Raw genomic sequence first — 24429 nt, forward strand, 5'->3', positions numbered from 1 at the left:
TGCTCTGCTCTATAAGATTAATTATATATGCGGGACGTGGAGGTTGGATGTGTATTTAAATAATGTGTATTTGATGAAATGCAAAAAATACAAGCAAAAGATCAAAACACAGGAAGAGTGAAAGCCTGAGAGGTCTAAACACAAGGTCATGAAATTCCTGAGTCAGTAATGCAGGAGTTACTCATTCAGTACTCACAGTGAAAGCAGCAGATCTAAACACACACACACACACACACACACTAATAACAGGGTAACAAGCAACAAGTGGTACTAATCAGCTGCCATGGCAACAGGAAACGAATTCGAACCATTTATGGAAAGTGAAATGAGGGACAGAATCTGTGAAGATGTGTTAATAATACAGTGTCCTCTCTTCTTCTGGTATTATTAATGAGAATAATAATTAATGTAATGATACACAGTTAGAGAGGCCTGTAATGAAATGTTTCTTATTGAAGTAGCAGCAGTAAAACTTTCTTAGTGTAATATTAGGATTTCAGGAAGCCCAAAATTCTTAGCTACAGTATTTATAATAAACAGCACCATGCTGTGTCAGGGAATAGATCAGACTGATAAAAGATAAAAGAAATAAAATGATGTAACACAGGGATGTTTTTCTGAAATTATGTTCTTAAGTGGTTTCAAATATATTTGTTAGCCAGACAATTTTTAATTATTTATCGGAAAATAAATTCCACAATTAAAGAAAGATTTAATAACTAAAGTACGACTGAGTGTCAGTGAAACGAGTGAGTTCCTGTTGTCGCTTACGTTATAGCAGCTATAAACACTCGTTCCCTCACCAGCCTCTCTTTATTCTCTCTCTTCAACTTAATAAGACAAAAAAAAAATCGCAATTTTTTTTTTTTTTTTTTTTTATTCACCTTGTATTTCTTCAGGTTTCTTCACTAGATCACTTCCATTACACCCAGTGACTCACTGCTAAAACAAATCTGAGCTAGTAGTGCATTAATAAATTAAAACGTAATGGATTTTCGTTAAGTTTGGAGCACTATTAGCTTCTCTTTGCATTAATCACACATGAATCCACATCAGAACCATTTGCTCAGTTTCTGTAAAGTCCATGCGAAGTGCTCGGAGCAGCCTGTGGAGGTGACTTTAATGCAGAAATGTAAAGAAATATAAAGTGTGTGTTTCGTGAGGTGTAAAGCATCCTGTTCCTCGCCACACCAGTCTTCCTGCAAACTGATCTGCTGTGCAAGATAGCTAAGAAATTCTATTCTCCAGCTAAGAAAATGGCCCCAGCAATCATTTTATATTATCTAAAGATATCTAACATGTGTAAGGAGCATCACTGCTCCATTAACTTCCACTTTTATTCAACAACAGAATGATGGGAAGGAAGTACACGAGGCACAGGCTTCTCTTTTTCCTGTGTAATCCTCGGCTGTGTGGAGTGCCAGCGTTTTACTTTCCTTCAAACTTGCTATATGTAACAGAGACGCTACGCTAATGACACTCAGACGGGTAAAGGGTTATACTGAGGTACATCTGTTTGCATCAGTGCATTTTTAGAACAAACGTGTGATTTTATAGCCTTCCTGTAGAGGGGAAGTGCTCGAGACATCACCACAGCTCAAAGATGTCCTTTATTCACGAAAAAAAATAGGACATTTCACAAAAGCTTTTTTTTTTCTAGGAGTAAATATGTTTTCATATTTCTTAAAAATGACACAGTGATTTAAAAAAAAAACAAAACAGACCTATCAGAGAGACAGCAGAAACTTTAGGAGCAGCCAAATCAACAATTTGGTACATTCTTAAAAAGAAGGAAAGCACCGAAAGGCCTGGAAGACCGCGGAAGACAACTATAGTGGATGATCGCAGAATCCTTTCCTTGGTGAAGAAAAACCCCTTCACGACATCTAACTAAGTCACGAACACTCTGGAGGAGGAAGGCGTATCACTGTCAAAGTCTACAATCTAGAGATGCCTTCATGAATATAAATATAGACGTTTACCTCAAGATGCAAACCACCGGTAACACTCAAGTACAGAAAGGCCAGATTAGACTTTGCTAAAAAAAAGACCTCTAAAAAAACCTCTCCAGTTCTGATGCAAGATTAACTCGTACCAGAATGCTGAGTTTCCTCCCTTCCTGCTTTGCCAGGTCTTTACTGCAGCTGCCTTCAGTTGCTGCTTGTTTGTGGGTCTTTCTACCTTCAGTTTTGTCTTCAGTAAGTGAAAAGCAGCTCTATTGGGTTGAGGTCAGGTGACTGACTCAGACATTTAAGAACATTTATTTTCTTTGCTGTAAGAAGGTCTTTGTTTGGTTTCACGGTATGTTTTGTGTCATTATCCATCTGTACTATGAAGCAGCGTCCTATCAGTTTTGCAGCATTTGGCTGAATGTGAGCAGAAAGTAGCTCTAAACACTTCAGAATTCATCCTGCTGCTTCTGTCAGCAGTCACATCATCAATAAACACCAGTGAGCCAGTTCCACTGGCAACCATACATGCCCATGCCATAACACTGCCTCCACATGTTCGACAGATGATGTGGTATGCTTTGGATCATGAGCCCTTCCTTTCCTTCTCCATACTCTTCTCTTCCCTTCCTTCTCTGTGTACCTTGAAAGCAGCCCAAGACCTTCTTAAGGCAAAGAAATTAAATGTTCTTCACTGTCTGAGTCAGTCACCTGACCTCAACCCAACTGAGCTGCTTTTCACTTACTGAAGACAAGACTGAAGGCAGAAAGACCCACGAACAAGCAGCAACTGAGGGCTGCTGCAGTAAAGACCTTTCAAATCATCTCAAGGGAGGAAACTCAGAATTTGGTGATGTCCATGGGTTCCAGACTTCAGACAGTCATTGACTGCAAAGGATTTGCATCCAAGTATTAAAAATAATCCTAATATTTATGATTGTTAGTTTGTCCAATTACTTTTGAGCCTGTGAAAATGGAGGGACTCTGTAAAAATGGCTGTAATTCCTAAATGGTTCAGCTGCTCCCGTTAGGGGTCGCCACAGTGGATCACTGGTCCTCAGGTTTGATTTGGCAGAGTGGCTGGGGTTGGCTCCCTGTCCGGGAATCGAACACAGGCCACGGCGGTGAAAGTGCCAAGGCCTGATCACAAGTCCTCCAGGGACCCCTTATTGCAGTGTTTTTGTTAAACCCCTTGAATTAAAGCTACACTTTAATAAAGTCTACACTTCGATTACATCATGATTGCTTCAATGCAAATCCACTGTGGTGGAGAACAGAAGCAACATTACCGACATTGTGTCCCTGTCCAAATACTTATGGACCTGACTATATAACTTAAACGAAACATTAGAACTGATGACAAAAACTTCAAACGGTTGTCCTTAAACTGTAATATGGTACGGCAGAGCAAACAGACGATGATGTTAAACTCTCACACACTTTTTATACAATAGCTCTTCGAAACAAACTGCACGCACTGAACACAAAGAGTTTATGCTAATGAGAAAGCGGAAAGCAAAACTGGAGAAAGGAAGGGAAATAGTTTCTCTTACCTCGTTCACAAACACCCAGTGACTGTCTTTGGAGGCCAGGTTGGTTTCCACGGCCTGTGGAGAGAGAGAAAAGAGAGCAAGGTGATGAGTCCAGACTGAACAGGGCCACGGAGATTACAGTCACATGCGTAGAGACGGACGCTGGATCACTCGGTGTGATCAAAACAATCCCCGGGACATGTTTCCACTCTGGACACAATGCATCATGGAGCCATTTATACAAAAGACACAGAGTTACACGGTGAAGAGAATATAGTGCATTTCTCACGGGGAGATTTTTACACACATCTCACTGAGCTGTTAAACATTACATTCACACGGCCAAGATACGGAAAAGTCCGGATACGTTCCACAATGACATCGATCCCCGAGCTCGGAAGTGGGATTTATATTTCTATTACATCACAGCACTGCTAATTCTCAATTCTGATTGGTCACGGGGTTGCAAGGCAAATCACAGGTTTATATTAAAGCGCTCGTTCTAATACGTTATCGTTTCTATAGTAACAGCTCGTTCACAGGGACGTGTACAGCCGATTAAAACATTTATTTATTTATTTATTTAACATTTATGGAAGGAGTCTCCAGTGTCAGAGGTGAAGCAGTAACTTTACGTTTTCTTCAGAACAGAGGCGTTTCCGCTTCGGGCCTCATCACATGTCCACATCACTGACTATTTTAATGCATTCTTTATTAATAAATTATTATGAATTAGGAACCTAAAGGCAGAGGCGTCTCTAAATATTACTGTAATGATGTTTAATATAAGAAGAAGGAAGGAGGTGTGACTGAAGACCATCTGTGGAGTTGTTCAGCCCGAGGACTGAGCACGGGGTTCAGTAGCGGCTCTCCTTGCATGTGTTTACTCGGTGAAATGTGTTCCTGTGGCGTAAAGCTCAGATTATATTCACCACGCTGTAACCGGTGTCCGTTACTTTATTCCGCAGCAGTAGAACAGTAAAATTTATTTTGAAAAACACAGAAAGGTTAAGCGTACGCTCTTCCTCCAAGGCTTCTTAAGGCCAATTCACTCCGGACTCGTCGTGTCAAGACCTTATTCAGCTCCAAGACTCCACAGACTCCAGCTCGCACATTGTGCTGGCCACGTTTTACCCTTTATCTCTTTATCTTTTTCACTCGACTGAACTATAAACTCCAGAGAAACGCACCAAAATCACACTTTATTTCAAATCTTTATCTACAGAGTTCTGCATCACGTAGCTGCATAGCAAAGTGCTTCATTTCCCACCAACACGAGGAAACAAAATCAACACCCCGTATATATTTACTCACACACTTATATATTATTCTGTTCATTTAAAAGTGTACGAGCCAGTTGTCATTAAAGAAACCCTTAACATCATCTCACGATTTCAAATTTATAAGGACCGGGGAAATGTTTGTGGCTTTTAAAACAACTGAAATCCACAGCGTTACACTGGACACACCACTGCGTGCATGTTAACACGTATTCTTAATTCAATTCAATTCTTTTTTTCTTTTTTTTTTATTTCCAAAGCACTTTTAACAACAGACATCGTCCCAGAGCAGCTTTACAGAAATCCGTCACAGCAACACAATATTATCAGGTGCTTACTTTATGTCCAACACTTGTTTTTTTTTTTTTCATATCAGACACCCAAACTGATGTAAGGTCACAGTGTTCTGTACCTTTGGTGCAGTTTGGAGCTAATGTCAGTGTGAGTAATGGACGTTGGCTCTGAATCACTTGCACTTTGACTGTTCAGTTCTGAGCAGTCTAAACCAAAATAAAACCCAATACACACGCGCTGTCGCACTAACTGAAACTCCCTGATGCTATATTCAGTCTTCCTGCCTCGCTTTGCATGAAGTGACTCATTTTTTGGTGTGCAGATTCGTTTGCAAAGCTTTGGAGTTGACTCAGAATGGCTGGATTCAGTGAGTCGACTCCCAGCACCAAACACACGACAGATATTAAAAATATAAATATTGTGTATGTTAAGAAAATTAAATGATTCAATAGTTATCAAAGCTTATGGTTTCATTTTTTACACTACTACGCAGTTAATTACTAGATAATAATGCATTTATTTGGAACAGACTATACATCATGCCACAAGCAGAGAAGCTATTTGAATCAATTATAAATGAATTCATTCTCCACTTGTGGCATAATGTATATTCTGCTCCAAATAAATGCATCGCTATCTAGTAATTAACTGCGTTTCAGTCTAAACGAAGTGACATAGTGCTTCAGAAGATATTTCATCTAACTGATAATGAAATTTGTTGCCAGATATGTTTATCATCATATTTTGCTGATTTTGTTGATTTGTTGTAATCCTAATCCAGTTCTCTGTCCCTGGAATTCCTACAGTTATTGTGTAAGATGAAGACGACCTGCACATTTTTGACTTATTTTAGGTATTTAATGCTTCAGTTTCGAGCAGCAGTGCCAAACTCATCTTAGGTATCGGGCCATATTGGATTAATTGGGATTATTAGTAATTGGGAAATTGAGGTAGAAGGGAAAAAATGTAAAAAATGTAAAACTTGTAATTGCATTAATTTTAATTCTGTTTGCTGTGAAACTCCTGAATGAGCTCTTTCGGGTTAAGAGACAGTTACAGCGTCAGATGAATTATAATAGACTGTCGTTAGCGTATTCTGTGAGGAGCTGAGTTAATGGCTGTGACGAGGAGGAGGGAGGAGTCAGGCTGTGAGGACACACCCCTAGCACTAATCCGTGAGAGAGAGAGGGATAAAGGAACGGCTGGAAACGCCTGAGGGAGAGAGAGAGATGCACGGTGTGTTTTATGTTGGTGCTACGTGATGTTATGTTTGAGTTCTGTTTATTATTAAACGTTACGACGGTGTTCACTCGATTCCCGCCTCCTCCTTGCCCATTAGTGAAGTTTGTTACAATGGCTGAGAGTTTATTGCTCTATTTTGCCCCCTAGTGGAATAACAGAGACGTCCTGCAAATTCGACTCTTTCAATTCAATTAGGATCCACAAGAGGATTTTAATTTCGAAATCCGTGTGTTGCGCCGGATTAGAAGCTGAATCCTGTCTATGAGCCGTAGGTTTGACACGTCTGGTTTAGAGAATGTTATTGTCCTGTTGGCCATCAGTTATTTTACGGCATCAATCTTTCTGTGGAATGAACTCAAGGCTAGAGGTGACGCTCAGGCTGTGATTTTTCTCCCAGAGCAGTGTTAATCTCAGAGCCAGAGGAAGGTGTGTGTAGTCTCCGAGCCCGTGCTCACCGGGGTTCTGCACTTTGGGCTGAGTGGAAGTCGGGGCTTGTGTAGCTCTAAGGCTGTGATTTCTGGAGTGGCAGGCCCTGGTGACACGGAGGCGGCTGGGGAGGGGGTTTCGAGTCACCGCTCAGCCATTAACAGGCGGGGGAAAGCGCTGTGACGCAGCCCGATGCTCAGTGGCTGTTTTAAGAGCTTTTACAAAGAGAGATCAATCTGCACAGAGCTGCATGCTTTCTCTCTCTCTCGTGCGTTGTGTTAATGCATGAGCACAGGTACGTCCATTCCCGGGACTTTCTCTTTACACAGCCATGGTGTCGAGGGACGCAGAAAGAGATGCAGAGCAAATATTAAAATCACACCATTACGATTGCTCAGGGGTTTTCTCATTCACCTTCTGGAGAAAAAACACACGGGAACAGGACGACTCTCTGTGTGTTACTGCGTGTTCGCTGTGTTCAATATTCCAGAAAACCACAACACAACCTGCCACGAGCGACAAGAAGGAGACGAGAGCGGAGTGCATGCGTCATCATTCACACACTACTGCATCACTGAAGGAAAATCCACACGGATCACATCAAAACTAGAACCATGTGCCATATATGTGAAAAATTAAAAATATCACCTGTTAAAAAATAAATTAATCAGGTATAAAAATCACAAGACAGTAAATGAAGCATGTGTAAAAAAAAATAATCATATGTGATAATAAATTAATTGTGTAAAAAAATCTGATGTGAACCAAATTGTCAGGAAAAACATCTGGTGAATGAATCATGTAATAAATCAATAAATAAATAAATAAATGCATCACATGTGAACACTGTGAAGTATGTAAAAACCACACGTGTAAATTTCGCAGGTGAATCACATGATTAATGACACGTGAAGTCGTTTTACAGTTTACTGTAAGGGACATTAAGTTCAGCGTAAACGAGGAAATCGATCACCGCTGGCGTTTCCCACGTGACCAGGCCAGAGACACTCCTTTATCAAGCACAAACATTAACTGAATCTTAATCAATCAAATTAGTGAGCACTTAGAGCCATATTTATGGATCCTGGAAGATCTATGATGTATTGAAGTTGTGTTCTAGTTAGAGGGAAAAATCAATTAGCAGGAATTGGTAAATGATCTGTCCGTGCTCGGGCTGATCCTCCGTCCTAATGCACTCTGCTTTAATGAGCGAAATCCACGCAGCGGAAATCTCACAGCCGTGTAGATGTGACGGAGCGAGCGAGGGATCTGAGCGAGAACATTCTGATTGGTCAGAAGGTGATGATTAGTTTCCTAGTTCTGGCTGCAGTGCGCTGTTCTAATACGGTACCGTTTCTATGGTAACGGCTCGTTCACAGGGAAACGTTTATTTAACATTTTCTGGAAGGAGTCTCCAGCGTCAGCGCTTTGTACCAGCACAACATGTTCTCACAGGAACAGTAACTCTGCTTTATCTCACCACCCCGTCGTGGATTATTTTCCCAGAACCGCACCACACACAGTGTTTTATTTTACAGTCTCTTCTCTTCTTCATGCCCTGCGTCTTCATTCTGCCATTTGGACACCGATTTAATGAAAATGAGCCGTGGGAGAAATGTCATGGAGTTATTAAAAACGTGTGAGGCATTATCATATGAGCGAGTGATTAAAAAAAAAAAGGTAGAAAATTAGAAGGAAAAAGTGACCTGTTGGGAGAAATATGGGAAATTAATGGATTTTTTTTTTATATTCTCAAAAATAAAGATGACAGAAATGATTCTTGAGAGCGATAATAAAGCCGTAAAAATATTTTTTCATTTCCGAAAGAACCTTGTGATTGATGGATCTTGATTTATGCCACAAAATAATTCCTAGTATAAACGTGGAAGGGATTAAATGATTATTCACTTTATTTCAGCAGCAACAAAACGTTATTTATGGCAGTGGATCTCAAAATCAGACCACTGTTTTATTTAAATTTAAATTAGTACAGAATATTTATCTATTAGTTCCTTCTGTTATTAGAATCATATTCTGATCCACTGAATCGAATGGGTGTAATATAAACCTAAAAGAATACAAATAAAGAAAAAAACTGGCTCTAATAAATATCCAGATTATTATTGTACACCTTTAAATAATGGGCATTCACCGCTAAATAAATAAATAAATAAATAAATAAATAAACCTAAAAGTAAGTTTAATAATCTTATTTTTGGTTTATTGTAATCTTATAGTAAGGAACAGTAGATCAAGTTGAGCATATTTAAAATGTATTTATTTATTTATTTATTTATTTTGCAGTGTAATATTTGAAATATATATATATATTTTTTTTTTTTATGTATTTTTTTTTAAATCTGTATTGATGGCTTGAGTGGAAATTATTTGCAGTTTAAGGGGTTTCTGGCTTCTCAAAAACCTTTTTCAGCACCTTTATTTATTTATTTTATTTATTTATTTAGCATTAACAGTCTGTACATTCACTTCAGATCAAGCTTAGACTGGAGATAAGGAGTGAATAAGAGTTTTAGGGAGTAACGACTGCATTCTGTCAGACACACACATACTCACACACACACACACACACACACACACACACACACACACACACACTCACACACACACACACACGGCGGCTTGGCAGCCTGGTTCTCTCGGTGTGAAGAGGTCGTGCGAGTCATTGTGATTTCATGCGCTTCCGGCGGTCAGGACGCAGCCGTCTCCGTGGGCACTGATGGGGTCGGGCACGAGGAGGAGGAGGCCACAACAGAGGAGAGTTAAACTTTACAAAAAAAATCAATTAACAATAAAAAATTCTTTTGAAGAAACATCGTCACGGGCTCGAGAAATCGAACCTCCCGTTTCTTTCCATGTGCGTTTCCGCTAATTTCACGTCAAACCAGAGCGCTGCGTTGTTAAGGGAGATGAATGATTATGAATAACAATATGCTGTGTGGGAAGTCTCCATACTGCCTCAGCTGAAGCAGTGGTGGACATTACACACACACACACACACACACACACCATATGACCATGTAATGCCACTTTTGCTAACAGATGGTGCTTCTGATGTTCTCTGATTGCTGGATGACTTGTGATATCTCTGGCTTGTATAAACTCACACATTCGCGAGGGGAAACGTCGACTAGTCGGGATGATGGAAAAAAAAAAGAAAAACAGCAAAAGCAGCTAAATTTAGTTTGTTAGTCTGAAAATATTTCACCCAAAATGACACCAGTTCTCCAGCTAACCGCACATCGTGTAGGACGTTGATATCATTTGGTATGAAGTGAAGATGAATTTCTCCTGCACTATGCAAATCAAATATTTTGTAATACTGGTCAGCTAGTGAAATGAGCAGTGGTGCATCCCGTGGTGTTTCCTTTGTTTCCTTTGTGTAAAGCGCGCTGTGATTTTGCAGGTTGAACTCGGCTGAAAAGCAGCAAATGCGCTCCGTCACACACATGCAACAATCCGATAATTGACAATTTATTCAATTACCAGACAAAAGGTACCCTGCCTCCATTTTGCCATAATGCTAGCACAATAGCGACCTCATGAGACATATCATACATGATGGCTGTTTGGTTTGGGGGTGTGTTAAGCCTGACTTACTATCTCCCATCTCTTAGTCACACATGAGTCACTTGTCGTGGCCTCGGGGAATGATGGGAGTAAAACGCTGTTTAGTTCTATTTAACTCCACGCAGTGATGATCCGGCTGCAGCTCAGTGCATGAAGCTCCTCGGGGAGCGACTCCGTCAGGATCAGCGCTAGGTCTGTGGCTTATGAAAGCTGTCCAAATGAGAACTCAGGAGAGCTGTGTTGTGTTGTGTTGTGTTGTGTTGGTGTTTGTGGATTTAAGATAATTGCATGAGATACTGTGCACTGGTTGTCAGAGATTACACATGAACTATGGTGGAACTGTTTGAGAGTTCCTGGGAACCAACACGAATCCTGTACGCTCATCAGTGGAGCACTGCTGAAGAATTTCCAGAAATTTCCTCACTTTGCTATTATCATCATACCAACAAAGTCTGGGTGCTTGTTTTTCTCTTTTTTGAGCCAAGCATGAACAAGAGCAAGAACACCTTATCTCTAAAACATCTCTCTAAGCAGCATTGATCTGACCAGATGAAACATATCAACAGTAATTTATGTAAGATTTTTCATAAACCAAATAACACACAGGTCTATACATCACACGGTATCCACCTTTGCCTTGACACCAGCGAGGGACACGGTGACAGGAGATCATTTTTAATTTATCCGTACGTGTGCGACACAGAGTCACCATTCTCACCGCAAATCATAATTGAATTGAGGTTTTCTCAAAGCTGCAAAACCAAACGATCGTCTCGAATGATTCCTCAGACCGATCCTACAGCGTTTCTTCAGTTCCCCGCTCACAACTTTACCTCCTGCCTGCAGTTAGTTCCTGTTTATCGTGGAAGAAACACTTCGAGCTCTCATTCTCACTATACGTGTACAGAGACGTCAGGAAGTAGCACAGGTCGCTGGTGCCTCTGGCGAGTGTACGTAGCTAATAAAGTTAGCATGAGTCCTAGATTTCCTTAGTTTGTTGTTACCAACATAAACTTCTTCACCAAGAAGTTGCCCTTTTTGCAATTTTCTGTCACTATTTCAGCCATGTGAACAAAAGCAAGAACACAATATCTGTAAACATCTCTGTTGAAGTATTGATCCGACTACATGAAACTTCTCAAACAGCACACGTAACAAAAAACACACCTTTTCAAGTAGAAAAAGCAATCAAATGTGTGAAGATAAAAGAAACAAAAAAAATCTATTTTTTGTCTCTTTCGAACTTTATTTCGAACATGAATTAGCGGTTGAGTAACTTGAGAAGAAGAACTAGGCTTTAGACTCAACAACACACTCAGAAGGACTCATTTGGAGCTAAACAGGATTTTCTGAAGCCTCTAATGCTGATGATATAATCGACTTGATGGAAGAATATGAAATGGGGACAGCGTCATTACCAGGCGAGACTGCTTACTGCACAATGAAACGCATTGTGCTGCAAAATAGTGGCGCTGAGAGATAAGTGAGTATAAAGGCGTGCGAGCAGCGCTGAGCTGCACCGCATTCGTGTTTTAATAACTAAAGGCTGTGTGGCTCCTCATTTTACTGTCTACAGGAGCAAAGGTCTGAGCTAGCAAACCGCTTAAATACATTGTTCCACAACTTCATCAGCTCATGCTTAGTGATATTTTATTCAAATCACATTAACGCTGGTTAATTTGAGATTATAAAATGCCATTTAAAAGTAACGTAACACAAAAAGCGAGATGTTGGACCACCATGAGCCTCCAGAACAGCTTTAATTCACCTCTCTGGAAGGGTACTGGAGAACCGTTCTTCTGAAAGTCTCCCTCAGTGTGTGTGTGTGTGTGTGCATCTGATTTACATCATTTTCATTCTTCATCAAATCAGTAATCCCTCGTGCCCTGTGGATTGGGGGCGGAGTCATCCGAGAGACCACGCCCACCAGGATGGAAATGTTTAATCAGAGGGTAAAGGATCAGTCAGAAGAGCTGCAGGAGCGATAGCGACAGTGATTGTATACAGGATATAGCTACTACTGTTCCTCATTGAATCCAAAAATATAAATAACCCCATGATGGACAGGCCACGCCCACATGCAGCGACAATAACCGCTGCTACACGCCCACAAGACACAAACTATAATGGACACGAGTGACTCGGTCGTGTGAAAGTAAGGGATTACTGTGACTCTGATTAAACGATGTGTCTGATATCAAGAACGAGACAATAATGAGTGGAGTTCTGTGTGTAATGTCGAGTCAGCGTCGCTCCTGTTTGAAAAGATGGCTCAGGAAAGCTTCTCAGAAATCTAACTGGCTGCTTATTCGTCCTCAGACCTCGACTTTATGAATATTACAGCAGGGATCTTACAGCAGACACTAAGTGAGACGCACAGCAGGAGAGCACAATACATCAGTCAGTATATACTGTGTGTGTAATCAGAGTGTAGATTTCCCACAGATATAATCTGCATCTGTTTGAGAGATATTTGTAGAGAGCTTTCTGAGCTACTCGCAGGCTTTCAGGCCTCCATGAACCCGACTGCTCTTACGCTCGCTTTCTCATGTAATTGGGTTTCGCCTCGGTGGAGCAATGGAGAGTTTATTGAAGCAGCACTTCCTGAAGTGTGATAATCACAACGGAGCACTGATTGAGCTGAAATGTTTTAAAAATGTATTATTCGCAATTTTTTTTAGAATCTTTTATGATCACTTAGAACCGCAGTGTCCCAGACACGAGCGTGTCGGCAGGTCAGGAGAAGAGAGATCACAAATTCCTTCACAAATGCAAAGTGAACATGACTACAGTGGTTCTTTTCCAGAGCTTGGTTCAGGATGTAAGATCATCTTGGTTCAGGATGTAAGATCATCTTGGTTCAGGATGTAAGATCATCTTGAGTGTTTTACTCTATAACTCACTCGGAGGTGCAGGAGTCGCTCACAATTCACATAATGAAAGCGACGTTACAGATCTGACTGCTGAGGAAATCACTTCCCTTACACACCGTCTGAATAAAATACTCAATTTAATTATTCCCAGGCATCAGCATATGATTCTTTTGCGATTATTATATGGATGCATCCTCCAGATGATTAGATGTGCTCTCCGTGATAAACTACTCTCATAAATTCTTCAATAAAAGACTTCAGGGCTCAGCAGAATAGCAAGAACCCAATTTACGTTCAGTAAAGTTCTGTAATTTTTTTAAAATCTCATGTGTTCACGTCGTCTGCGTGGTGCACAACGTAAGTGCAGTCTACTTCTGTAATAACAGACGCATTAAAAAGTATGTGAAGAATTATAATATAATATAATATAATATAATATAATATAATATAATATAATATAATATGAAGCAGAGTTACTGTTACCACCCTGAAGTTGATTATTTTCTTAGAACAGCATGTTCCCAAGTGTTTTATTCCCCTTATAACACAGCAGTTTATCATTTGTTTTGTAAGTTAAAGGATGTTGTCATAATTCAATCTGCTTGTAGTTGTGTTTAATCCTGTGGAACGTCCGTGAGACGAGTGAGTTCCTGTTGTCGCTTAAAAACTGTACACGCCCCCTGTGAACGGGCCGTTACTATAGCAACGAGAGCGTATTAGAGCGAGCGCATTAATATAAACCTGCTGCGCTCCTGTCAGAGCTGCTGTTATAGAGAAATATTCACCACCTTCTCACCAATGTCGAGGAAAGTGTTTTGTTCTAGAACAAACAGTCGAGTGCAGGCAGAGAAAAGACATTTATCTCGACTCAGATAAAACCAGAGATGACAGATCGCTTTATTCGTTTAATGCAGCAGATATCTGACTCGGCACAGAGTGTGCTACTAAACCCTATATTTTTTCTGTAGTATATGTCAACATGTCTATCTGCTGGGAAACACACCCTTACACACACAAAAACACAAACCACCCGAACCACCATACGCTACTCACTGTGCAGCTCGCTACTTTCCACACTAATTCTGCACGCTGTTCAGCCAGTTTCACACTTTTTTTTAACACGTTGGCTTATATGGAAGCGGATTCATATATAAGTTTACACCTTTCAACTCCACGGTTCGAGTTCTTTCCCTTTCATTTCAGAAAAATGTGCCACTTCGGTATGTGAAAGAGGTTCAACCGAGTGCAGGAGCTGTTCCAAGGATTAATTTTTCCCCCCGGAAGCCAATAAGGGAGTGTTGATATGAAAGTTACGAGTTCAGACATTTTATAAACTATAAAACACAGAGAAGGATATGAGAGAGAGAGAGAGAGAGAGAGAGAGAGAGAGAGAGCATGTATTCCAGTGAGTTTTCAGCCACAATGGAGGTGTTAAAGCTCAGAGATGAACAGAGTGACGGAGGTGAGATAAACACAGAGATGTAGATATGAAGACTGACCTCAATTATAGTATGCAGATAGAAGAGACCTCACCAAGCCTGATAGAGGGAGAGGTGGAGGTTCAGGCGTCTTACATCACAAGCTCCATCCATCAGCAGAAACACAGAGCAGAGACGACGCTCTGTTCAAGTATTCAGAGATAAACCTGAGGTGGCGACTCAGTCTCACCAAAGCAAGCTACAAACACTGACTTAGAGTCCCGCTTCTCAGGAAACTTCTCAAGAATAGAAAAGCCGAACTGGTGCTGTTACAGGAAGTGAAAATTACCGTACACGCCCTGAGGTTGTAGCTTGGAGTGTTTTATTCCTCTTATACCACAGCCAACGCTAACAACGTTTATTCATTAAAGTAAAATACGTCTATATTTATATTTAATGTTGTGGAAACAAGTGAGTTCCTGTTGTCACTTATGTTACAGCAGCTATAAACATTCGCCTATTTAAAACTTAAAGTTACAGCTTTACCTCTGACTGACTGACTGCTTTAAGCACTGACACTGGAGACTCCTTCCATCAATGTTCAATAAATAACCATCTCCTGAATGTCAATTATTCCTTGTTTTTTTTAATCCGTTTATATGGAGCGTCCGCTGTACACGTCCCTGTGAATGAGCTGTTCCTATAGAAACGCTAACGTATTAGAACAAGCGCTTTAATATAAACCTGCACTACTGTCAGAGCTGCTGTTATAGAGAACTAATCAACACCTTCTGACCAATCAGAACGCAGAATTCAGCAGCGCTGTGGCTTTAAAAGCATTAGGGATTGTAACTTAATTCCAAAGCACGTGCACTAAAATGTCAAATCTGGATTAGCTTCGTGATTAAACAAAATCTCTAACATTTGTCAAGCATTTCCAGAGGGAACCAAGGCTGTGCTGGAAGAGTTCACACTTCTGCTGACAAATATTTTATTTTTAAACCTCCTCAGTAATTCGGTTACAGTTTGCACCTGCTGTTAGATCCGTGCAGAAGGCTGAAGGCAGGATACGCGTCAAGACAGAGCCTGCTCTAAATACTTCCCTCACCCCATCACCTCCACCACCAAAGTAATCAGTGCATAAAACTTTTAATCTCTTTCCTTCTCAAGGATAATCATTCACGTAGATAAATACTGGCACCCTTTGGCACTGTGACTCATCATGGCATTTCTGTGTTCCTTGTTCCAGAAAGCCGAATCCATCCCAGCTTTAGACTTCCATTACCAAGCAGGCTGGGCTTATTAAGACTGAAGCCTGTATGATTGAATATAATGGGCCATTGATCCTCTGCCAACAAAGAAAGCATGTGCGTGTGTGTGTGAAGAAAAGCTAAACAATTCCTCTGCTCTTTTTTTCTTGGAAGAGCCGGAGCAAACAGCACCATGCGGCGGGTTAGCATGAGCAGCATACTGATGTGTGTAGCATTTCCGAACTCTCCACTCGCATCCTGATGCGTCTATTCAAAAAGCCTTCCAAAATAACTACCTTTTCTGAACATCAGCCTCTTTTTTGTCTTTCTATATTTTTTTCCTGGTGTTTTCACGGCCCCTGCTCACACTTCTGCTCACACCTCTGCCGCTTTCTGCGGAAAAAAGTCAGCAGTTTCAGTGTGCATGTACAAACAGCTTGTTGTGATGTTCTATTAAAAAGGTGCGAGGTAAATCAAAATGCTTCTTAGTACACAGACGGCTCTCTCTCAACCCCTCTGGGGTCTCATTACTGGAGTAATATATCTGTCCTTCACATCCGTCTCTCTCTCTCTCTTATCCACTCGCTCATGTTTTCCCTTTCCGCCATGTCAGTCTGCCTTGTGACCCACCGAGACGAGACGAGCTCCTCAGCACACCTGAGAGCGAGAGAGAACGAGCTGAATACTAATTTCACACCTAATCGGGTTTTAATGACACAAGGGTAACTACGGAGAGGCTGGAGTTGAGGTAGCCTCCATCCTAGTTTGGCGATGTTGACTGGATCCACTGCACTTTCGGTATGGAGGAGCTTGGAGTAAGACCTTAAATGTAATCCTGACCAGCACTACACACATGACTGACAGCTCTCACAGATATTCCCAGGTTTCTCTCAGGTACCACTGGATATCTAATTCCTCCTTAGATGTTTTTCTCTAATTAACAGCACTCATGCAGACCACAGGTGGTGCAGTTCTGAGCTACGGTCGTGACCTGTTGTCAGTACAGGCGGCAGAAATGAAGTTCCTGGTGCAGGGTTTATTCTCAGTGATAGAGTGAAGAACTCTAATTGAAGTCAAATCTCAAACCTAATCCTTAACCCCTCATGTAAATACTGTAAAAGTGATTTGATCTTCTGAACCTTATCTAAAGACCTGTCTGAAGGAGAAGACATGAACCCAGCTCAGAATAGTAGCAGATACAGATTCTACTCCTACCCTTAGGTTCTGATGGAGTTGAGGCAATCCGAGAGTGTTGCACCTTAAGAAATCATGGAGGGACGCTATGGGATGCAGAAGTGCCAATATTTATGCTTCAGCCGTAGCCCCTTCACTAAGGTGGTATAGGAGTATTCACCTGGCAGAAACACTGATTCACCGAAGGGGAAAGGACGCTGGAAGTAAAAGATGCTCTTGCTTCTGGTCGCAGTTACTTTCTCTTCATGCTTCGTATCACGTGATCAGTTAGCCTAATAGCTACCAAACAAACATCTGGATCCAAGTGGGAATTTAACTGTATTCAGAACGTTGGAATGTGTTTTTTTGTTTTAATAAAAATGACTATAATTGCAGTTCTGTATTCACAGAAAGGTCATTAAGTAATAAAAGCATGGTATGTAGGTGTAGTAAGTATTTTATGTTCCTAATTGTGCAGAAAAAAGTCTGATTTGTTTGCTAAGTCACGCTAATCACCACTAATCACAGTCGTAGACAGTTTATTACGATCTGCAGTATAATACAGACATGTTCAAATCGTAATAAATGTATAACGAAGGTTTTTACGCTCAGCTGGTTGATTATAAACCTAAACGTTTCTGCAGTTAAATATCATTTCACACACAGAATGTTTTACCGTTTATCGTGTTAGCATGGAGCCGTCCTCTCTATCGACATCCACACGGAGGATTAGTGGTAAAATTCTGGGTTTTTCTCCTGCTAGAGACGTTGGAACAGTAATGGCTGTTAACAGATAATGATGCCTCACTTGGCTAGATGAAAAGCTTTGTGCATATACAGTACTGGTTGGCAGCAGATCCAAAAATATATTTCAGTTGAGAAAAAAAAGTATTATTGATTTCCAAAAGTAGCTCTTTTTGTGGGTATAATTTCACTCCAGTCTCAGGGTGAAATCTGTAGAAACTTTAATGAGGGAGGAAAATTTAATTGGATTTCATAAGAATAATGCTTTTTAGAAGTTTAGAAGCACATTTTTACAACTAATCCATTGTGAGACAGTCGGTATGGTGATAAAAATACCCTCTCACAACACTGCAGAAATAAGAGTGACTAAGAAAAGACCAGGAGGAGCTGAACATGTCACTCGAGCTCATCCAGAGATCACAACTGGGGAAGAAAAAGCTCTCGGGTTCAACATCTGATGCTTTTGAGTCACACGGAATAGATTGAATGACGAGGGCTGGGAAAAGATGATTAAAGCTTCTATTTCAGATCACTTATTTCTCCATTAGGATGATTGATATGGCCAGCTTACGTCTCAAGCAGGGCTCTGACATGAAAAATGACACAATTAGCAACTTTTGAATAAGAGAGGGAACCCCGGGCCAGCGACGGACCAGCAACGGGCCAGCGACGGACCAGCGACGGGCCAGAGACGGACCAGCGACGGGCCAGAGACGGACCAGCGACGGGCCAGAGACGGACCAGCGACGGGCCAGCGACGGACCAGCAACGGGCCAGAGACGGACCAGAGATGGGCCAGCGACGGGCCAGAGACGGGCCAGCGACGGGCCAGAGACGGACCAGAGACGGGCCAGAGACGGACCAGCTGAGAGACGCTCGCTTCAGGTCGGGACAGAAACACGACACTCTTCCTTTCTTCCGTTTCCTTTTGTTAAAGGAAAGAGACATAAACTCATCTCAGAAAGTGTCGAGATTCATAATCAAAATTCAGCAATGAAGCAAAGCGTGCTTTTTGGCCACAGAGGACATTTTTGTCATTTTTTTCCTCCTTTGTGTAAAATGTGTAATATGAGCAGAAGAACAAAACGGAAAATGTCAAACACTCACTCTCTCCTGGTTCCTGTTTTATGGATCATTGAACATCAATACACAAACTGAATAACTGAATAACTGAATATGTTCAGGGAGAAGATGTGCATCGTTCCAACACCTAAACCACGGCAGAGTGCACTGCTGTTCCTGTCCATTTAGAGGAGCCGGAAAATATATATATATTTCAACATACACGAGAACTGCCTAGTAAATAACCTCGAGAGTGTAAATAAAACACTCGGGGTTGTGCTGTTTGGGGAAAATGATCAATGATAGCACTAAACACTACTATTTTTTTTATTAATTAAAGAATGATGTCATAACTTTTGTCTACAGGATCTTAAAGTTACAGCTTTACCTCTGACTGTTACAAAGCGCTGACGCTGGAGACTCCTTCCATCAGTGTTAAATAGATGTGTCCTTGGAAGATGTGTCCTTGGAATCTCTTTTCATACGAGCTACGTACTTTTTGACCTTGAGATCAGCCTTTAAAGCCATTTGCCGAGTGTTCTTGCTGTAACATCTGTCTAAGATGATAAATTCAATTCAGTCATGACAAATCTCAGAATGAGGTTATCAGTTTTTATCGATACGAAAGAAAAGGAAGTAGGTTTGGTCTTGGTGGACTAGATCTGCCATGCTGCTGCTACTGCTCTGATAGACATGATAGATGATAGATGATAGATAGACATGCACAGACGTAGAGAAGTAGAGAACCAGCTGCTGCTGCAAAGGGTCCAGAAGGAGGAACCTCTCGTAGCGGATCTATACGGTGGTGCTGGGGGGGAGGAGGGTAGCAGGCTGTAGCCGGCCAGTTACTCAGGATAGTAAAGGGTTACGCAGATGGAGAAGCGTGGCTGAACCTGGCGTCGAGGGAGCCAATCAGCACACGGATAGAGTTTCATGGCAGAACTAGACATTTCCGCCATTTCTATTTTCTACTAAATGTACTTGTGGGAACTACAGATTTCTGGAAATGAAATATGTTTCCCTTTTCCACAAGTGAAGTTCTAGCAAAAGTGAAAGGAGAGAAAATTTAAAGCATGTAAACATTTATTCCAATTCCACTGGAAGATGCTAACGCACTGATGATCTAAAAGTTTATTGTTTATTTTATTAAAAGTACGCTTTTGTTCTTCTTTCAGTTAAAGCAGAGAACAAATATTCACCTGGCAGAAACACTGATTCACCGAAGGGGAAAGGACGCTGGAAGTAAAAGATGCCCTTGCTTCTGGTCGCAGTTACTTTCTCTTCATGCTTCGTATCACGTGATCAGTTAGCCTAATAGCTACCAAACAAACATCTGGATCCGAGTGGGAATTTAACTGTATTCAGAATTGCAGTTCTGTATTCACATTACTTCTCTTCTTCTTCTTCTTCTTCAACTCTTTTTATTCGCTCATTTAAACATTGTAAAACTCGGTGCTCTGTACAGAGTGTGTAAGCGCTCTTCTCTGTTTTGATGATGACGTGACGGAGCAGGAGCATGGCGGACATTTCGACAGCCGCTGTCTGATTACAGACGGAATCGATTAGGATTATGTTCGTTTCACTACGGCACACAGATCTACAACAACTTGCTCAAAGCATGACGTTCACTGTGTGAGGAAATCACACGTCGCTAGCAAGCTAGAAACTCAAACATCATCTTTAGGCTGTTTTTACAGCCGTGTTTGTTAAACTGGCTCCTTATTTACCTAACGAGATCAATGCGGAAAGCCTAGTCGAGGTTATAAAATGTAAAAAAAACAGTTCTACGTAATTTTGGGGAATATATTTATGTTTAATGAAAGTAGAGAAAACCCCGGTTTTGGTTAGAACTTCATGTTTTGTCTTGTTTGGCTTTTTTTTTTTTCGAATTCAGATACAGTGACAGTTGTTGAGTTTCTTCACGCCACAAAAGAACTAAGAAAAACTGCACATTTTTCTGTCATTATTTTTTGTGAAAGAGAATGACTGAATGAGATCATGGATTACTGTTTAATAAACAGTGGTGACACTGACTTCCTGTCCTTTCCTAGCAGGCGGAAATGGCAGGAGAGGAGAGAGCACAGGAGGAATACTCTACTGCTGATGCTCTGCTGAGGTAATTGGACGGAAAGCTACCGAGTTACTGGAGGAGAAAAAATGGCAGTAACATCTCTACTGGCCTGAGAGAGACATTACAGAAAAAGAAAAAGATCTTCATGATGAACCAAACCAGAAAACTACTAGAAGTTTACTTTCTGCCCTCATCGCCAACTCTCCTTATTACACAGGGAGCGGAGCAGAGCTCTATCGCTCATTTATCTTTCATGCACTGTGTTAATTGTGTCTGAATTGCCATTGTCTTTCCTCATATTAATAAAGACCTCGCTCCTGTCTTAGTAATTGGATTAAGCGTAACCTAAACACCTTTGAAGAAACGCCTCCGAAATAAACTTCACATCTGATTATGCGATATTTCACTCACTGATGCACATTGTCCAAATGAGTTCTTACGAAAAGCAGGGGTCGGACTCTGGAAAACAAACGAACATGAATATTTGCTTCTCCATGCGACTGAATAAAGCCTTTTTCCACCTCGCTAATAAATACCTGTGTGTGTGTGTGTGTGTGTGTGTGTGTGTGGACAGAGCTGTCACATTACTATTCACTGCTATAAATGTTATACCTTATACTCTATATATTTAGTATGTTATGTAAGAGATAAAACTCTTGGGGGCGTGCTGTCGTAGGAAAGTAATCCACGCCGAGGTGATGTGGACATGAAGCAGAGCTGTTTCCATCCCGAAGTTGATTCTCTTCCAACAACAGCACATCCAGAAGTGGTTTATTCCTCTTACACCACAACAATTTACCAATGATTACATTACATTACTTTTCATTTATTAATGACTGACACATCATGCGTTTTATCACTTTTTTCTCCACAAAGGTTTATATTAATGCAAGAATCATCCAGATGCATCATTTGCCTGAGCTGCAGTTTAAATGCACTTCATGAGCTGTGTGTGTGTGTGTGTGTGTGTGTGTGTGTGTGTGTGGAGTTTGTGGATCATGGAGGTGAATTAAGCAGGAAAGAGAGAGAGAGAGAGTGAAGTGAAAGTGTTGCTGTGGAGCGGAAGAGAGTCCAGTAAAGTCAGACACTGGCTACAGAAGTGCGAGAGGAATAAAATGCGATGAATTTGACCTAAACTGTGGATTTTATATAAGTGTATATACGTACACGCCTTTCTCTTTTCCTAGTTTCACCGACAGTGCTAATCAGATAAGGCTAATCCCGCCACCATCAATCACGATCTCTCCGTTATGCTCCTTCTGTTTTACTGCTTTTCCCGCAGCTGCTCCGCTATCTGTGATGCGCATTATAGATATTGAGAAAATAATTCCGAATACTCTTTATTTTTTTCAGATCCTAATAAACAGGATGAGGCGTAAGCATTTCATTGGGATTGAGCTCGTCTCTGAATGCGAATCAAGAGAACAATTAGCGAACATAAAGCTATCGGCGTGAAATCGGCACCGATGAAACGATATAAACCAGCCAAGTTTTTTTTTTTTCCAGCCAACATCTGAAGAGAACGAGACATCAGGGGGTGAGATAAGGAAAATTCATTTTTTTTTATGATTAGCACACACTGAAGTCTGATGTGTAACGGGATTAAGAGAAGCAGGGGTCATCAGTCCCCATGTCCTGGAGGACCGGAGTCCAGCACAGATTGGTCATTTCCTCGCTCTAGCATACACACTGAAGCTGATCATTAAGTCCTGAGGTTTTCTTCACGCTGGGAAATTGCCAAACTGCGCCTGGGAGTGATGACGCTGGTGTACAGGAGGGAAAACTGCAGAAAAGCGAGGCTAGATTTCTTTCTACAGCAAACAAACACAGGCACAAAGTTTCCATTTTAATGTCAACCGCTATGTTTTCCCACATTGCACACACCCACATTTGACGCCTTCCATTTTGTTTATTCATCGATTTCTGTAATTATTGGAGCTCATTTCCCACAGCTAGACCAATGAGCACCTCATACGTATGTTTGTACTACCTCACTGGGTAATGCTCATGGGTGTTAGCCCATAGTCCTGGCCCTCAAGCTGTTACCGAAAATGAACCTTCTGTGTGTTTATTCCACACACCCGTCTGACGGAGGGGTTTCGGTTTTTGCTTTCAGGTTTGTTTAATTTTTGTGCATTGCGAAACCAAACAGCAAACAAATCAAAAGAATCAAATTCGCTTTGATTGTGCCTCGACAAACGAAGTCACGGTGTTTGCTGAAGAACCAGCCGGGATCTCCTGCAGGAAAATGCCTGTGTAATTAGACCCACAATGCTCTCTGGTATATTAATGTATTCATGAGGCATGAAGAATTTGGAGCCACACAATAGACTCCATCACATGTATTTTTCATACAGTATAGTTAATAGATTATAGTCTCGAGAGCATTAAATTGTCAGACAAAGCACAAAAAATGGCATTAAGAGGAACAAAAATGGGAATAAATCCACCAAAGAGACTGATATCCGAGTCTTTGTGACAGTGTATTATATATAATAAAACACTTTTTCTGGATATTTCTCTCCTTTGTTCCGTTCCTTTGCTGTACCCAGAATTAGCGATGCGACCTGTTGTGAGGCTTTTTCACTGAAAGCAGCTCAGATGGTGCTGCAGCAGACTTTTGATCCTACGCTGACTGTAGATGTGTGACTTTAGCAGTTTAAAGGCTTCAACCCACTCAGACACGGTGCAGCTCTGTGCCGCTTCCAGCAAATGAACAAGAGACTTGATAATAGGTGTAAGACTGCAGCGTTCCATCCTCAGACCAAAAAAAAAAAATTTTCTATCGTATTACAAATTAAGAGAAACGTTTAGAGAAAATTACAGATAAGAGAGGCAGAGAGTAGAGCCTTATTCAGACGGGATTAGTTTTCATTGTGGAAGCGTGTAATGTAATTATTTCCGGAGAATCTCTGGGATTTTAGTCTGAATCCGTCACATTAGTGATTTTTATGGATTACGGTGTATTTTCTTCTCTATAAAGTGAGCAGTAGAAATAACTCCAGGGAATATTTATCCCGTCTGAACTGACGTGTTGGTAACGATTGCGTTCAATCCTGTACGGAAAGAGTTTTGTGTTTTGTGTTTTGTGTAAAGACGCTCCAGGAAGTGCTCGCTCTTTTCTCTTTCTCCAAAACCGAATAAATATAGACGAGGTTTAAAAGGGCGTGGCAGAGAAGACTACAGACATGTTATGGTCATGTGACCTACTAATGATCGAGTAGCAGCCATGCCCTCTACAGCAAGTTTAAAAAATTAAATTAAATAAAATTAATCTCACTCTTGAATCTCACGATTCGAAGAAACTGAAAAATTGAGAGCCAATTTCATTATCTGCTATCTCTCTCTCTCTCTCTCTCTTTATGTATTGCCGAGCGGTTGCCAAATCTTCCCCCTTCAGCAGTGAGCTCACCGGATACAGTACCCATTCCCCTGACGGCGAGTGGAGGAGGTTTCAGTCGCACTTTCGAATCAGCTCCAACACCTGCTCCCATCTCCTAAAAAAGGAAGGCCTATGACTAAACCAG

The 24429-nt window shown here is 41.1% G+C and overlaps 1 protein-coding gene across 2 annotated transcripts in view; it reads right to left on the reverse strand.

Moving 5' to 3' along the window:
• Nucleotides 1–24429, reverse strand: part of grid1b (glutamate receptor, ionotropic, delta 1b) — a 284479-nt gene that overhangs the window by 41046 nt on the left and 219004 nt on the right. For both annotated transcript variants that reach the window (XM_034309228.2, XM_034309227.2), the window contains exon 5: nt 3503–3556. In XM_034309228.2, the coding sequence (XP_034165119.2) occupies nt 3503–3556 (54 nt within the window). The remainder of the gene's footprint in view (nt 1–3502; nt 3557–24429) is intronic.

This window comes from Pangasianodon hypophthalmus, chromosome 12 (genome assembly GCF_027358585.1).
Source record: "Pangasianodon hypophthalmus isolate fPanHyp1 chromosome 12, fPanHyp1.pri, whole genome shotgun sequence".
Taxonomy (NCBI): Eukaryota; Metazoa; Chordata; class Actinopteri; order Siluriformes; family Pangasiidae; genus Pangasianodon; species Pangasianodon hypophthalmus.